General features: G+C 37.5%; 1 protein-coding gene across 2 annotated transcripts; it reads right to left on the bottom strand.

Moving 5' to 3' along the window:
- Positions 1-1,563: 1,563 nt before the first annotated feature.
- unc45b (unc-45 myosin chaperone B) lies at positions 1,564-16,596 on the bottom strand. Of its 2 annotated transcripts, none has more exons than XM_066711201.1 (20): positions 16,476-16,596; positions 14,895-15,056; positions 14,206-14,242; positions 13,587-13,762; positions 13,224-13,313; positions 12,884-13,051; positions 12,229-12,394; positions 11,639-11,809; positions 9,519-9,690; positions 9,053-9,353; positions 8,778-8,872; positions 7,806-7,947; positions 7,475-7,615; positions 7,220-7,347; positions 6,513-6,579; positions 4,937-5,050; positions 4,351-4,466; positions 4,021-4,138; positions 2,540-2,695; positions 1,564-2,221 (listed from the first exon to the last, which is right to left on the bottom strand). In XM_066711201.1, exons 2-20 carry the CDS (start codon positions 15,054-15,056, stop codon positions 1,961-1,963), a joined length of 2,781 nt encoding a protein of 926 aa, XP_066567298.1. In that variant the 5' UTR covers positions 16,476-16,596; the 3' UTR covers positions 1,564-1,960. The 2 variants fall into 2 exon arrangements, with proteins under 2 accessions (XP_066567298.1, XP_066567299.1); XM_066711202.1 differs by lacking the exon at positions 16,476-16,596 and adding an exon at positions 16,208-16,291.
- Positions 16,597-16,948: the final 352 nt, after the last annotated feature.

Here is a 16,948-nt window from a genome sequence, read left to right as displayed (position 1 = left end):
CCCCAAGAACAGATTGTTGGTAATGATCAAAGGTACGAGCTGTTAATGAGTAAGTCATTGATTCTGTAAAAGTGGTAATAGAAGCTGGAAGCATGAGTGCTCAGATATGGGTTATGACAGAGATTGAGCTTTATCAACAAGCCTGTTAATCTTCTACCGGCTTCTGCTTTTTATTTTTACTGTAGCAATAGAGAGAAATGTAGGCAAAATGGATCCAATTGTGGAATTCAAGTAAGAAAAAGTCTGCCCGCCTTTACTTGATCTATGCAAAATGAAGAATGTGTAAAATAAAGGTCAAAACAACATCCTCGTATGTAATTCTGTAGACAAGTACGGTAATATACGCATACAAATAATACAGTGAATATAGATTTTAGTGTCAGGACTGTACCGATTTGATATGCAAGAAGAAAACCACATTATTTCTACATGGGTACATCACACACCACTAAATATATAGATTTATTGTGATCTATATTGTGATAAAATACATTGGAGGTTATTTATACTCCATGGAAATAATATGAAAAGCATGCTCATTAGTTTCACAATGTGACTGGTTATTGTAAGCACAAAATGACTGCATATGCTGGATTTTGTGTCAGGATTTCCGCCACAGAATTGTTTTCCTGCATATTAAATTATTAACTGATTTGCATTGCTTCCATAATGATAAAAGTACAGTGTTGTAGTTACTTGTTGGCACTTTATTGGCCAGACAAGTTAAGATAACATGAAAGTGGATTATAAGCAAAGCGATGATTCGGGAAGGAAACTCAATTATTCACACACAGAATGAATCAGCCCACTGGCTTCCCCAGAAGAAGAACACTCAAACGAATGGCAGGGCTAGCATAGTTAAACTCGCCCATAACAGCGTCCTCTGCCTTGCATTTGAATTCACCTCCACCTCCTCCAGCCTCCAACTGTGTCATGACTGTAATAATAAGTATAATAATATCAGACGTCCACCTGACCAGAATACAGGGTTAAACAGCTGGAGCCCATCCATATTAGTTTGGCTTCCTAGACACACCAGACTTGATGAAGGAGATTAGGGTGGGGAGACTTCAATTTTAATTCAGCATTATCATCATCATAATCTTGAAAGAGAACAAGACCCTGTATGTTCTCACATACAATCTAATAATAATAATAATAAACTGTTTCCAATTATATCAATCACCAGTCATATATGTTGTACATATATTTTCTATGTAAATAATGTAGACTATTGTATTTTTCTTAAATACTGCATTTTATATGATAAATAGGCTCATCAGGTTCACCCCAGAAATGTATTTCAAATATATTTTAAATGCTGTGTATTATCAGACTGCCCAGCATTTACTCTGATTAACTTTAAACATACATAAATTGATTCTTTAAAAAAATCCCCATCAAAACTTATTTTTTACTTATAACTTTATAACACAGTATTTTTTTATGTAGATAAATAAACGCATATAAACATGTAGCCGCCATTTTCAATCCTGCTACATTAACTAGCATCAGTTAATGATTTGCATTGTTGCATTATCAAATAAGTCAAAATAACATTACCACAATCTTAAATCAACTTTATTCATAGGCCAAATATCTATGACTGGAACTCATGAAAAACATAATAAAAAAGTACATTTTTTTCAGATCCAATTTTTAATATAATTTTGAGAAATAAAAATGTAAATAAATACCAAAAGTATACATTTTTTTGTCAGCCCTACAAATACAAAATACAAAAAACAAATACAAGTGCACACACACAAGTTAAAATTGCAGGAGCTGGGGGGGAAAAAAACGATACTGAAACATAATACTATCCGTGTCCTAAGGATGACTTAATTCTGAGCACGTTTTGCAGAAAGCAGACTACGTGGCAGTCCCTGGAAAAGGAAAGGTGTGGGCCAAGACTCCAGTCCTGGTTAATAAGCTGTTCTGCATTGCCATGGCAGTGGTTTTAAGAGTAGGGTTTGATCAGTCCTAACTCCATCGCACTGACTAGGCAGGCGCGGGCCACGTCAATCACATTTTGCTTTTTGGGGTTGTCTTCTTGTTTGCCGATGACGGTAAGGATCTCCAGCAACTCGCACTCGATGAGCTTCTTGGCCAGCTCCTTGTCTGCGTTGATCATGTTGTAAATGATCACCAGGCCCCTGTGCTGAATCTCCACATTGTCATTCAGGCACAGCCTCTGCAGGATCTCCAGCCATTGAGACGTCTGCAGGGACAACAAAAGTCACAGCCAACCACTCACCTTCCATCTCACTGAAAACTACACTTTTAGATCATTTAGATCAGGGGCGTCAGATGGGAAGAATTGTGCAAAACTTTCTGTTGCTACTATGCCTTGCTTTCCTGTTATAGACAGTTAATTCAGCCTTTCCACAATGTATCTAATTCAGATTCCCTGCCTTTCTTAAACAAGACAGCAATTCTATTCCTATCCTGCTCTGGGAACTCTTTTCTGCCATAGTGAGCTAGTATAAGTGGAGCCCCAGCCCCAGGCTGTTTGGTGGACAATGGAGAATACACTCACCACTAGCGTCATCTTGGTGCACAGCTTCTTCTGGGCGGCAGTGAGCATGGCCAGGCCTCCAGCGGCAGCTCTCTGCAGCCTGTCATCGTCCTCCCCACACAGCAAGATCAGGAGCTTCAACTTATCATTGCCATCCTCCATATACCGCTCCTGGACCTGTCAGCCAGAGCATGCAAATGAAATGGTGCATTATCCCTGAGTCCCTCTGTTGTACTGACAGAGTAACACTAAAGTTATTGTGCTCTTTCTTAAAATTCTCCCTTATATTGTGTCAGAATGAAATGCAGTGTTGTGCTGAATGTAGGCATGCTTTCAGGCAAACATAATACCTCTAACAGCTATGTCAAATTACATACAGGGGTAAAATCTAAGCAGTCACATTACATACAGACCTGGGTTGCAGAATCTGCAGCCTTTTGGAATGTGTTTATAATAACTTCCCAAGCACATGATTATAATTCAAGTGTGTTATGGTGTGGGAGGTAAGAAGCTGAAAGCATGAAGTTAATCTCTTCTGTGCAATATTAACACTAAGTGTTGGCCTCCAAATTTAAATAGTTTCATGACTTTTACATAATGACATCATGATCAACATTGATCTGAAAAGATGGACTCGTCCTGCATTCTCCTTACCCACTTTCCATCTTTTTCAGAAAAACAGAACCAATTATGGACAGGAACAGCTGTCTGACAATAAGTTCATGCTGACATCTTGATTAATATTTAAGCCAAATGTATACAAGAAATAATAATAATAATAATAATAATAATAATAATAATAATAATAATAATAATAATAATAATAATAATAATATATTGGACAGTGTTTAAGAGTGTAGTGACTTGACCTATTTTGGTCTATGACTGAAGATCAGTTTAGGGGTTAAAACTGGTGTTTCCAGCACATATTTCATGTTTTTTTTTTTAGTCATAAAACTGAAAGCTCTCATCATAAAAATGAATTGATCTTGACCTGTTTGACTAAGCAAAAAGAAACAGATCGGAAAAATAACATAATGCTGTCTTCATGTAAGTACCCTTTGGTTCGTAAAACTAGCTGATAGTATGTTTTTTATCAATGATTTAGGAACTGTTTACCTCTGAAGAACCTGTAACAGCCTTCTTTTATTTAACAAGGGCTCAAAATTGTATATAATGCAGAACAGTGCTTGAAGAAGAAAGGCTTTTTTCAAGTAAGAAGCATGCATTGCCATGAAAGATATAAAAACATTATGGATACCTTCGAAATGGGAATTGCATTTTTATAACACATTGTGTTTCTTTGTTCGTTTTGCAAACATTTCCAAATGAAGTGACTAACTTTCAATCACAATTTGATGCAGTAAATAAACCTGATATGGACTATGTTGCAGTGTATATGACATCCAGTCTCAGTATATGGATAATGTAGATTAATGGGAAAAAGTTCCACTTCTTTTCTCTGACACGTATATGAGTTTGGGACAAAGCTGGCAACTTACATCTTTGCAGACCACCAAATTGCACATGCACTCTGTTGCTGCTTGGCGGATCTCATCATGCTCCTCAAACATGTAGTTCTCGATCTCTGGCAGTGCCTTTTCCTTTATGATTTTAACCCTAAGATTCAGGGGGAAAAACATCATCAATGGGAAAGCATAATGTTATGTTTATGTTGTTTTCCTATTTAGTTTGGTTTGGATTTATAGAAAGCACACCTGAAGCAACAGTAAGTGTTCCCCCCTGTTATACAAATCTACCTGATATCTGATATATACGATCAGGTGAGTGCCTTTTACTTGACAAGGTAATAAACATGGTTTTAAACACACCTCAGTTTTTCAGACATCCCAGCCAGGTTTGTGAGAGCCATCAGAGCTTCGAAATTCTGCAAGCCATCTCTCTCTGTGTTAAGAAGGCTAACCAGAGGCCGCACCACTTCATAGATCTGAAACCAAAGAAGACCACTGTCACCCACTAACATTGATGTGGCATCTCATCAACTAAATGTATCTGTAAATGTAAATGTATCCAGTTGACTGCTAACTTTAATTCTGCCAACTTAGTCAAATATGAATGTAGACAATCCAAAATAAAGTTTGTGTATGCTGGCAACCACTTTTGACAGATGTATTGGCCTTAAAAGTCCCTGAGACACAAAACAAGAACTGGACCAGCACAGTTTATTACCACCCATAAATAAAAACTGAATATAAATAAATATACAATTTTAGCACAAAGAACTGACACCAGGAAGGAGTTGTGTTTTATATAGGCACTGAATAATACTTGCATAATACTCGATATACTGGGATCCTTCAGGGCAAGATGAGCAGTGAGGTAGGATTACTTAAAAATATATACATTATAAATTGCAAAGTTTTCTAGTTGCTGGCACAAAGCTAGCAGTCTACCTACCCTCTCTCCAGGGAAAGCAATCTCCGGGTTGGAGCATGCAGTTATTTTGGCCAGTACATGAGAAGCTCTGGTTTTGCCAGTCTCTGTGCCTTCCAATGCAAGTGGAATGAGTGCCTGTACCAAATGAAGAAAAGAGATCAACAAGTGTTCAAGCTCTGACACAAACCTTTAATTGTACTAAGTTGAATTATACCACAGTGGAGGTGAGAACAGCTGGGTACATGAAGACTGATCATACTGGCTCTCAGCAGAGCGCAATGCTGTCAGAATGACTCAGAATTCAGGACATGGGGCCGTGCAGCCGCAGACTGTCAATGGGGAAGCTTCTGAAACTCATTAACTTTTACAATAAAGGGTTTTAATCAACAGCTACTCCAGCTTGTGTTACTCCTTCACAATACATTCCCTACGTTGCTTGGATTCGCTTACCATCAGCTTTCCCTGCCAATACTGTACATATGCTGAACATGTTTGAAATGATCTTTATTCCACCAAAATAAAAACAAATGGACAAATCCCAGGCTCAATAACACAAACAACCCCCTTTCATGTAAAGTAGTAGTCATTTAAGTAACAGTTGCTTCTAACGCAATATTTGAACTAAGCCAGATTAAAGCAATACTCTGACCCACCTGATAATAGCAAACTGCAAACATGTATGTCATTACGACTACATTTATGAGAAGAAGGAAGTTGCATCCTACAAAAGATGAGTACAGGACTATAGTTTTCTATAAGGGTTTGGGTCAAAGTTTTGATTAAATCCCAACCTTAGTCTCTTACAAAATATAGAAATATGTATTGTAGTGTTAGCTACACATCCATTACTTGGAAATACATACATAAACCAACCACAGTAAAGCGCGAGATTAAGAATTAAATACATTTTTTTACCAAAACAATCAATCACCAAAACGAATTATACACATATCTGACCTTAACCACACCACAGTAACTCGCCCGCAAAATAAATAAATAAAATATGTTTATTCATTTTTTTTAAATCATTAAAGCTAACCTCAGGTGTCAGTTTGCAATGCTTGTTTGTTTTTGTTTCTCATAAAAACACTTCACCTATTTCCAGTTGACCAATGTAAATGTACCATGATGGAAAATATTGATTCCAGTTTCAAACTTAATTAGATTTGATCCAAACATCACAGCAGATGGATCAATGCAGTTCATATAGGTATTGTACCCATCTAATCCCTTTAAACTCTAAAATTACATTTTTATTTTTTTTAGCTAGCACTGTTCAGATGCATACATTGTGAATTGAGATGCATTTTTACTCATTATCTTTTAAAGGAAAAATAAATAAAAATATTCCAAACCTTTATATTGTTTTAATGGCAAGCTATAAAAGGATCTGTGAAGCTGCTGTATACAGATAGTAAATAACAAATGATCTAAACATATTAATGAGGTTAATTACTGTATGGATTCCTGCACATTTCACTGATTGCTTATCTTTTGAACTCAAATTAGATATCTGAATTATAAGATAAATTGTAGAGTAGAGTAGTGCACTTTGAACACTGCTAGAAGTCATGTTTTTGTAGTCACACCACCTCACCTTGCCACCTCCTTGAGCAACTATGGTGCCACGGTCCTTTGGATCCTCAGACAAGGCAAGGAAAACTCTAGATGTGCAAACAAAATTGATTATTCATAAAAGCATCAATATCACATGTGCCAGTTTTCCTATTTATATTTTAATTGAGTGCTTCCTTTTTCATAAATTGTATTTGATCACATTATGTCTCTATATTTAGTCAACAGGGTGGAGGGGGGCATCAAATAAAATCTGCCAGACTTTCTCAGGACACAGATGAGCCAGAGGAATCAATGACTCACAATAGTGCAGCTCTGTCAGCCCCTAGTGGTGCTTCAATTATATGAGTAAGATGATTCACACAGCTTTTTCTCATGGCAAACACTTGCGAACTGTAATGCAGAACAGATCAACAAAATCTATGAACTATACTGAACTAGAAATAGTTCCCTAGTGATTGTTCAGTTGAGGCTCCATTGGGATTTAAAAAAAAATGTGATTTTTGGTGAGTCTTGCTCCATTGAATACTGTGTTTCTCACAAGAGGTATAAATGAAGGTCCCTCCACTATGTGCTGTTGTGGCTTTTCTCTGCAGACTGTGGGGATCCTTCTGTACGATAGAAAGTGCTATTGATGCTGTTTGTGATCAGAACTACTTAGAGTAAAATGGTATGTAACTGGCAAAGTTTATGGTAATAATTAACAATGAAGACATGAACAGTTCTCACCTTGACAGCATCTCTTTGGTCTGGTCGGTCAGAATGGCGTTGTCAGCTTTGACCATGCAGGTCAGTGCGGAGATCACACCTGCCTTCAGGAGCCGTTTCACTCGCTTCTCAATAAAATCTTTCTTGTCCTAGAACGGAAAAACAAGGTGCTTTATTATGATTCCTGAGAAAAGTATTTCCGAATTGCTCATATTGTGTCTCTAAATGTCTGTTTGGGAGGCCTGTTTTTAAAAATCCATTCAGAAGCCCTCCTACCTTGGGGTGCTGCTCAGGAACGTGCTGCTTGGAGAATTTGGCCAGCTGGACAAGCTCTGGAATAATCTCCTTTTTATCGTAGCTGTTGGTGCAGTTCACCAGGGTGCAGGCCACTGCATACAGAATGGTCTTGTCGGTTGACTGCACACAAAATAACAAGGGAGTAAGTGAAATGAGGAATGTTTGTGACATTTAAGGTTATTACAAAACTAAACAATGAAACCCTTCACAACCCTTCAACCCTCCTTTTTTTTCTCATGGTTGCCACTCTTTACATCTTGATCTCAGGTATGATTCAGCAAGGTGTTTTCACAGTGAGTCTTTTAGATACCTTGGAGAGTTCAAACATGGCCTTCAGAGCCGCTTCATCTTCCACAAAGTCATCTTTCACATCTGCGTCATTCGTCAGATAGGCTAGACCCTCCACTGCCCACTTTTTTGTGCGGACGTCAATGTTTGGATTGATCAGCCACCTTAAAAACAATTGAGAAAGGCAAAACGTCAAAGAGCAATCTGAAGTGGCTTTAAACTGCTTGAAGAGAAGAGATTTAATATTCAACATATTGTACAGTAAATAGATAATTGGTCATTACCACTGTCAGTAAAAAAGAGAAAGGGAACATGTACCAAGGTTGTTGTGTCTGTTGACTAATATTTGGAATTTAAATACTTAGATAGATAAATACTTTAAATAGATCTTCCTGAAACCTCATCTGTTCTTGTGTAGAAGATATTTTCTTTAATCTCAGGCTGAGTAAGATTACTGTATACACATCACAGATTTAATGTGTGTGCATGTGTTCCACTCAAAATAATATATAAACACATTATGTATATGTGCATAGTATCAAAGTGGTTAAGCAATAGAAGAAGAAAATGTAATGTAGTCATGGGAAGTATTTAAGTACTTTAATGGGTACTAATCTTTCAAGTTCAACCTTTCAACTAATTGATTTTTCTTGCTGTGGTTGATGAATACTTAGATAATGTAGCGATATTGAACATTACATAAACACGTAAAGCAAGAGTTTATTTTTCTGTAAATGGTGCATATTGTGTGCAGTGTAAATACCCACACTTTACTCAAGGCTCATTCAACACAGTTTAGTTTGATATGTCAGCAATCAGCTTCTTTGTCTGACAAATTGAAAGCAAACAGGTTCAGATTCACTTCTGCAGTGCTGATCACAGAGACACTTCAAGAGCATAAACAAATGGTGAATAGTGCAAATATCTATCATCACAAAACTAACAGAGATATAATATAATGAAATGTATAAAATTAGGTGCAAAGGAGACTCACTTTCTGCACTGTTTAGCCAGCTTTTCTGTAGACCCCTCTGCAAACTGTCTCATACTGTAGTCATCACCGCCAGCAGAGCCCAGCTTGCAAAGACCCTGGAAAAGGAGAGGCATACATACACACACATATCTCAAGTCTGTAACTGCAACTTTAAAGCAAGTACACATTTGTTTACTGAGAATGAATTGGGAGAATCGCTTACTTTCCAAAAGGATAACAGCCAATGACATGATGTTGGATGCTCATGTTTTCCTGAGCTTCAGTATTATACATACCACCAGAGCTCTGATCTTGATCTTCTCATTCTTAGTCTTCTTGTAGATGTCCTTGAGCAGGGACACTCCATTGGTGATGATGAAGGTGGCCCGGCTCATCTTGGTGGATGCATGGATGAGGGCCTCCACTGCGACCATCTGGTCAATTTCACGCTCAGAGCCACACAGCGCCACCATCATCTCCATGACCCCCTGCATGCCCACGATCTTGTTCCCCACATCAAAGGGGCCCTGCAGCAGACCCGACACGGTCTGGATTGCATGCAGGTTCTTGTCCATGTCGTTGGGGTCGAATTTGCTTCTGCAAATCGATACAACAAAAAAGGAAAATGGCAATCAACTCTACCTTCCTTTTGCAAATATTGTGGGTGTCGCAACTACCACTGTGATACAATTACAAAACACTTTTTAAGAAAAAAAATAGAAAGTTTTGCAGATTACAAATCTGTGGTGGTTTTAGACTTACTTTATATATTCCTCACATATCTCCCTGTAGTTATCTCTCTCAGGGTCACAGCGCAGGTCATCGTACAGTTTGTTGAGGAGGATGCTGGCAATGAGCTGAGTGTTCTCTGTCATAGGCAGCTGGTCAGGGAGATCTGGCACCTGTCCAGCCACTTTCAGAATTTTCTTCAAGCCTGGGTAGAAACCCTGGAAATCAACATCTCTCTCGCAGAATGGCTAGATGTTTACATTTTCACCAGACCATTCTATGCAAGCTAATTTTACATTAGAATGGTAATAAAGGAATATTATGAATTATTCATGTCATTTTATTGATATCCCCAAATTGATGAAAAAACATCACCTTTTTAACCCTGAGATTAAATCTAATGAAGCCGTATGTGGGGATAGAATGTCAATCACGGTGGACTTCCTTCAGGCACAGTGCCTTGCGAAAGTATTCACCCCCCTTGGCATTTTCCCTATTTTGTTGCCTTACAACCTGGAACTAAAATAGATTTTTGGGGGGTTTGTATCATTTGATTTACACAACATGCCTACCACTTTGAAGATGCAAAATATGTTTAATTGTGAAACAAACAAGAAATAAGACAAAACAGAAAACTTGAGCGTGCATAACTATTCACCCCCTCAAATTCAATGCTTTGTAGAGCCACCTTTTGCACCAATTACAGCTGCAAGTCTCTGTGGTATGTTTCTATAAGCTTGGTACATCCAGCCACTGGGATTTTTGCCCATTCTTCAAGGCAAAACTGCTCCAGCTCCTTCAAGTTGGATAGGTTCCGTTGGTATACAGAAATCTTTAAGTCATACCACAGATTCTCAATTGGATTGAGGTCTGGGCTTTGACTAGGCCATTCCAAGACATTTAAATGTTTCCCCCTAAACCTCTCGAGTGTTGCTGTAGCAGTATGCTTAGCGTCATTGTCCTGCTGGAAGGTGAACATCCGTCCCAGTCTCAAATCTCTGGAAGACTGAAACAGGTTTCCCCTCAAGAATTTCCCTGTATTTAGCACCATCCATCATTCCTTCAGTTCTGACCAATATCCCTGTCCCTGCCGATGAAAAACATCCCCACAGCATGGGGATGGTGTTCTCTGGGTGATGAGAGGTGTTGGGATTGCGCCAGATATAGTGTTCTCTTTGATAGGCAAAAAGCTCAATTTTAGTCTCACCTGACCAGAGTACCTTCTTCCATATGTTTGGGGAGTCTCCCACATGCCTTTTGGCCAACAGCAAATGCATTTGCTTATTGTTTTCTTTAAGCAATGGGTTTTTTCTGGCCACTCTTCCGTAAAGCCCAGCTCTGAACTTAAAGTAGTCCTATGGATGGATACTTTGCTCCTCAGCTCCTTCAGGGTTATCTTTGGTCTCTTTGTTGCCTCTCTGATTAATGCCCTCCTTGCCTGCTCCGTGAGTTTTGGTGGGCGGCCCTCTCTTGGCAGGTTTGTTGTGGTGCCATATTCTTTCCATTTTTTAATAATGGATTTAATGGTGCTCCGTGGGATGTTCAAAGTTTCAGATATTGCTTTATAACCCAACCCTGATCTGTACTTCTCCACAACTTTGTCCATGACCTGTTTGGAGCACTCCTTGGTCTTCATGGTACCACTTGCTTGGTGGTACCACTTGCTTGGTGGTACCACTTGCTCGGTGGTGTTGCAGACTCTAGGGCCTTTCAGAACGGTTGTATATATACTGAGATCATGTGACAGATCATGTGACACTTATATTGCACACAGGTGGACTTTAACTAATGATGTGACTTCTGAAGGTCATTGGTTGCACTAGATCTTATTTAGGGGATTCATAGCAAAGGGGGTGAATACATATGCATGCACCAAATTTCCATTTTTATTTATTTTTTAATTTTTTAAAACAAGTTATTTTTTTCATTTCACTTCACCAATTTGGACAATTTTGTGTATGTCCATTACATGAAATCCAAATAAAAATCCATTTAATGCAACAAAATAGGGAAAACCCCAAGGGGATGAATACTTCTGCAAAGCACTGTAATAAGGATATAAATTGCATAGTCAGGTTCTAATAATCCACAAATATCCACAACTATATGTACAAATATATAGCAGTTATACAACACCTTTTCTCTTTTCTCACCGTGGTCAATTGTGAAGATGGTCTTGGAGTTATCTGGGCTCTTCTTGTTAGTTCTGGGGACGTTCTTGGTCAGGAGGTTGAGAGCCTGGTCTCTTCCATGTCCAGAGACCTTCTTACTCGTGACCATATCCAGCAGAGCTATCATAATGGCTTTTAGGTCCTTTGTGGTATCTATAATAATGAAATATTGTTTTAGGTGTTAACAACTATAATAACCAGTAAAATGTATTTATTAGGGCTTAGGGGGATGGGGTTACAGAAGGAAATGTAAAGGTGTAACTTTAACTCTTATAACTGACACTTACTCTTTACCATAGGTATTCTATTATAACCCTAGACATACTTGAGATCACACAGGTTTTGGCTCTCTGTTAGTTTCACACTTTCTAAACATTGACCCAATCAAAACAGGCAAGGCCAACTGATACTGGTTCTATCTCAGAACTAGGTCCTGTCTTATATCTATTCCAAATCCAGGTCCCCCACTGGGATGTCAGGGGAAAAGAGGATTGTGTACAGCATCAGATTTCAACTCATAGAAATCATACCAGCAAGAAAGGGGTAAATAAAACAGCAGACAAAATCTTTACCAAGAACTAGGGCCTCTTCCTTTCCATGTTCTCTCTTGTCCTCGCCAGAGAGAGAGTCATAGATGCACTGGAAAAGGTTACAGGTGGCCAGAGCAATCTCTTCATGGTCCACGGCCATCAGGCTGCAGAGTTTCGCAATCCCAACCAAGTGAACTATAGCTGTTGCCTGCAATAGAAATGTATATGCTTTTTTGTAGATTATGAACTTCAAAAGTATTGCAAGAAAAAAAAAATCCTCACACACTGAAATTTAATAATAACCTTAACTGTAAAAATATCTGTAGATCATGGATATGGTTAACTTAAAACAAAATAAAACTTTGGCTTTAAAAGTCACTTTTGGTTTAGAAGAGGAAGAAAAAAAAAAGATGATGATGATGATGATGAATATTATTATTATTATTATTATTATTATTATTATTATTATTATTATTATTATTATTATTATTATTATTATTATTATTATATTGTTATTATTATTAAATATTGTATCAGTATCTGGAGAAATATATTTAGAAAGTATAATTTTGCTGATCAATATAATGAGAGTGATGGTTGGGGCTCCCAGACTTAAAACTTATTCTTCAAAAGGCCTGAACACACCAACCCATGATAAGTGGACAGTCCCCTCTCTGTCACTGGGTTCCCCACTCACCCTAGCTTTATGTCCAGTGCACATCCCAGACAGAGTCCTTATGGCTGCAAGAATCATCTCTGTCTTATTCGTGTCAATCAGCTGGAGGAGCAAAGCAACCCCATTGTTCTGGAAGATTCTCTCAGCTCCAGCATCCTCTCTGGCGAGGACAATCAAATTGTTTGCAGCCTTGATAGGAGGGATTAAGAACATGTTATTAAAAAAAAAAAAAAATGTAGTGGAGGCTGAGCAACAGCTTACTTATCTGCAAAAGCACAGCTTTCATTTCAATATTAAAAAATGTATTTAGAATATATTTTATTTTTTACACAATAAAAATGTATAATTCTTCTTGACTAACCTTTTCTTTCTTATCCTTGTCTGACTCTTCATCAAACAGGATGTCAAACATGTTTTGAACTCTGGAGTCAGTGGAGAATTGTGTCTTCAGCTGCAGAACAGAAAAGGAACCTCGTGAAGAAGATGTAGATCTCAGACCTTCTTCATCCAGTACCTTTTCTTGGTCTTCTTGACAGGTCTAACACCATTGTTATCAATTGAAGGAGTAAACTCCGCCAACGGGTTACTTGCACTATAAAATCTACTTTGCAAGTTAAATTTGTTTTTCAGTGGAGAAGAATGATAGTGTTTTGACTGTATTTCAGTCATATGTAATGTTGAAACATCCAAGTTCACCCAGATGTACGCCAAAGACAAGACTCACCTTGCCCTGAATCTCTGCCCCTAGCCTCCGCAAAGTGTCTAGGAAGGTTTTGTTTTTGGGCTCAATTGTGGCACATCTCTGAACATCCTTAAAGGCCTGGTCCAGTTTGCCTAGTTTCTCCAGAGCCTGGCATCGCCTGTACAGGGCTTTGATGTCAGAGGCATCCACATCAATAGCTATGGAAAAATGTGTTAAAAAAACTGTAATGAAATCATGATCATTCTGCATACTTTACTCAAATCTTTCTGCTGCCTGCATAAAATCCTAATACTGTACTAATATCCTGGTGTGGGGGACTGAACATACTTTGAGAAAACACCACAGGAAAATAAGGGGCTGGTTTTCATTCATTCATAAGAAATCTGACAAAACCAAATTCAAAACCGAAGCTGTGTTCTTTCCTTAGATCATTGATATAAACTGAGGGCTTCTTTCCTTTTTTTTTTGGTAACACTGCCAAGTTTCTTTATCAGTAATTTTGCTGCTTATTCTGTTTCAGCCTTGTCCTTTGCCACTTTTGAGGTTTACGATATTTCACAAGTTTTATTGCTGTAAATCAAATCTCAGAAAAGCTGACTCATTTTCATTAGATTTCCACATAAGGTATGTAAACACTTACCTTTTGATGCATCTGTTGCTGCTTGTGCGTAGTTCTCCTAAACTCACAAACAGATTGGCCAAAAAGCAATTATGGTGAGAACAGGAAGTCATCATCAATAAGTGATTTATCAGAAACAAATTTGAATTCAGGACATCCTTTTCCAGGTTTATTATATTTTATGGCTTTACTTGTTTACAATAGCAAACCAAGCTACCTAGGTGTTATTGTGGATGGATAATAAAATATGTTATGTCCAGTGGTAAACTCTGGCTTTTCAATTAACCTATGTAGTTCTTTTAAGTTAATTAAATGCATATAAACTGGATTCAAGTTAGTTAAGTACAACACAATTTTAAAATACAAATAATTCCTGACATGCAGAAGAGTACATATTTTAAAAAATTAGAGTATATAAAATTGTGTCCATGGGGAGGAACAGACAACTGCCTCCACAAAATGTCTCCCTCCACCCATCCTTTTAACCCACTAGATGCTGATTGAAAGGCTAATTCTAAAAGACTAAGGGCTGGATTAAATCACAACTTTAACCCACCCGCTAATAGCAAGTGCCATCTTACTAAAAATGAAGCCATAACTGAGTACAGTTCTGTAGTTAGTTCTGTCTATTAGCGGGTGGGTAAAAGTTTTGATTTAATCTGGCCCTAAATTCAGTTATTTATTTATTTTAAATTACACTTAGCTGTTACCTTTTTCAAGTAGCAGGCTGCTCTGTTCCTATAGAGAATGGCCAGAACCTTTTTGTCTTTGCAGAGTTGGATGGCTTTTGTGTAGCTCTCAGCAGCCTTATCATATTCACTCGCCTGGAAGTGCTTGTTGCCTTCATCTTTTAACTCTATTGGATCACCCATCTGCGAGAAAAGGAAAATGTTAGTTTGCTGTTTTGTGGTGTTAGAACATATGTGCAAACACACCAATGTATGAATTATATTACAGACATCTCATTTGTTTCCATTCTTGAGTCACACTGACAATGATGCTGATTGCACTGAACAACCTGGAAATCGAATTTACTGTCTTGACATGTAACCAGCTTGTAACCCCCACATGTGGCGACAAGTGACTTTCAGGAGCTGTTGGATGCATCATGGCTAAAAGACTGTGCTTCAAGCTAAATATATAAATATATATTATTTAATTTACATTATGTAAGAACCATGACAGGTTGTGGTCAGTTCACAGGTGGCATATACACAGCTATAGGGATCCTCTGTTTTGATACAGCACAAAAGATTAATACTTTAAACTATTTAACTGGAAATTAGGTGATGCATTGGAGATGTGAATTGCTTTAAAAAGTAATGTTTTTTGGGGATAACTGCTATGCTTAATCTTTCAAGTAACACAATTTGACAGATGAGATTACTCTGCATTCCTTTATCCCCAAATGTATACTATCACTACTACTACCAGACTCACACAGACACTTGTCTGGGGACTTTGAATTGAGTTTAAAATATTTTTGAGTACATTAATAAATATAGTTACAGAAATTACAGTGTTATATTATTTGAAAAAAATAAAGGATACAATTTACAAATGAAAATACAGAAGTTTAGGTCTCTGCTGATTTCTACAATAAAGATTCAAAGTACACGTGACAGAGACGCCTGCTTTTCTTTCAACAGGTGAGATCATCAAAATGTGAGGCCTCTCTTTGCATTTGAAGCAAAGAAGGTAGAAATTAAACAAGATTTTTACTTTTTACATTTCCAAAAGTGTAAATTCCAGTTAAATGATAAAATATAATCAGTTGCATATTAGTTCAAACCAAAACCTCAACATTGCTATTAAGGTGTTCTATTTGATTAAAGTATTTCATTGTTACATCAAGCTAAGCAAAGGTGGCGAAGCTAAAGATTGAAGATAAATATGTATTACAAAATACATAGTAGGATAATTAAAATACCATAGTAACATATGTATTTGACATTTTAAAGTAATACCACAGTGTTATCAAACAATAAAAAAACAAAGTGATCTGAAAGGAGCATTTTCCTACCGTTTTGCAGCAATTTCAAGACAGAAAGTGAGACAGAGCTCTTGACCTGATGCACTCACAACAAATGGCCCAGCACATGTTATCTCAAACTTTAAATCCCTGAGCTAATGCCTTATTTGGGCAACATTTTGAGCCCCTCTGTGTCCTATCGCTGTCATGTTGCTGACACCTTTGACTGCCTTTTGTCATGGTAAACTCACTTTAAAAGTAACACCAAACTGGATTGCCAACATGCATGAGTAGAAAAATATAAAAACAGCAAACATACCTTGTCAAATGAAAGTTTTTACCCACTGTCTTTGGTCAGTTAGTTATCACTTTCGTAATAACTGCGGTGTTGCTTAACTCTGTCCTCGGAGACTGACCACCTTACACCATATATATCTCAATGAAATGGGCAAAAGCCAGGGCAACAACACTACCAATGTAAAAGCAAAGGGGGGCTGCCCCAAATAAACAACCTCAGTTTTTAAATGCACATTTATTTACATATAAAAAAACTATTAAAAAAAAAGATCTATCCAAAAATAACCTAGATTACATTTTGAATGTTAGTGAAAACTGATTATTTATATATACATATTTTCTTAATTGTAGTCACCCCTTTAAAATGTGGTTTGATCTTAGTCTGACTATTTAAGGAATAGATTTGACAGCTGAGAATTCAACAGCCAGCGTTTTGGCTGCCTTATGGGGGTGAGATAGCCTTCAACAGCTGTAGGTGCACCAAAGGCCTAGTAA

This window comes from Amia ocellicauda, chromosome 8 (assembly GCF_036373705.1).
Source record: "Amia ocellicauda isolate fAmiCal2 chromosome 8, fAmiCal2.hap1, whole genome shotgun sequence".
Lineage (NCBI taxonomy): Eukaryota > Metazoa > Chordata > Actinopteri > Amiiformes > Amiidae > Amia > Amia ocellicauda.
Note: the sequence above shows the minus strand (reverse complement) of the source record. Positions and strands in the feature narration are given on the sequence as shown.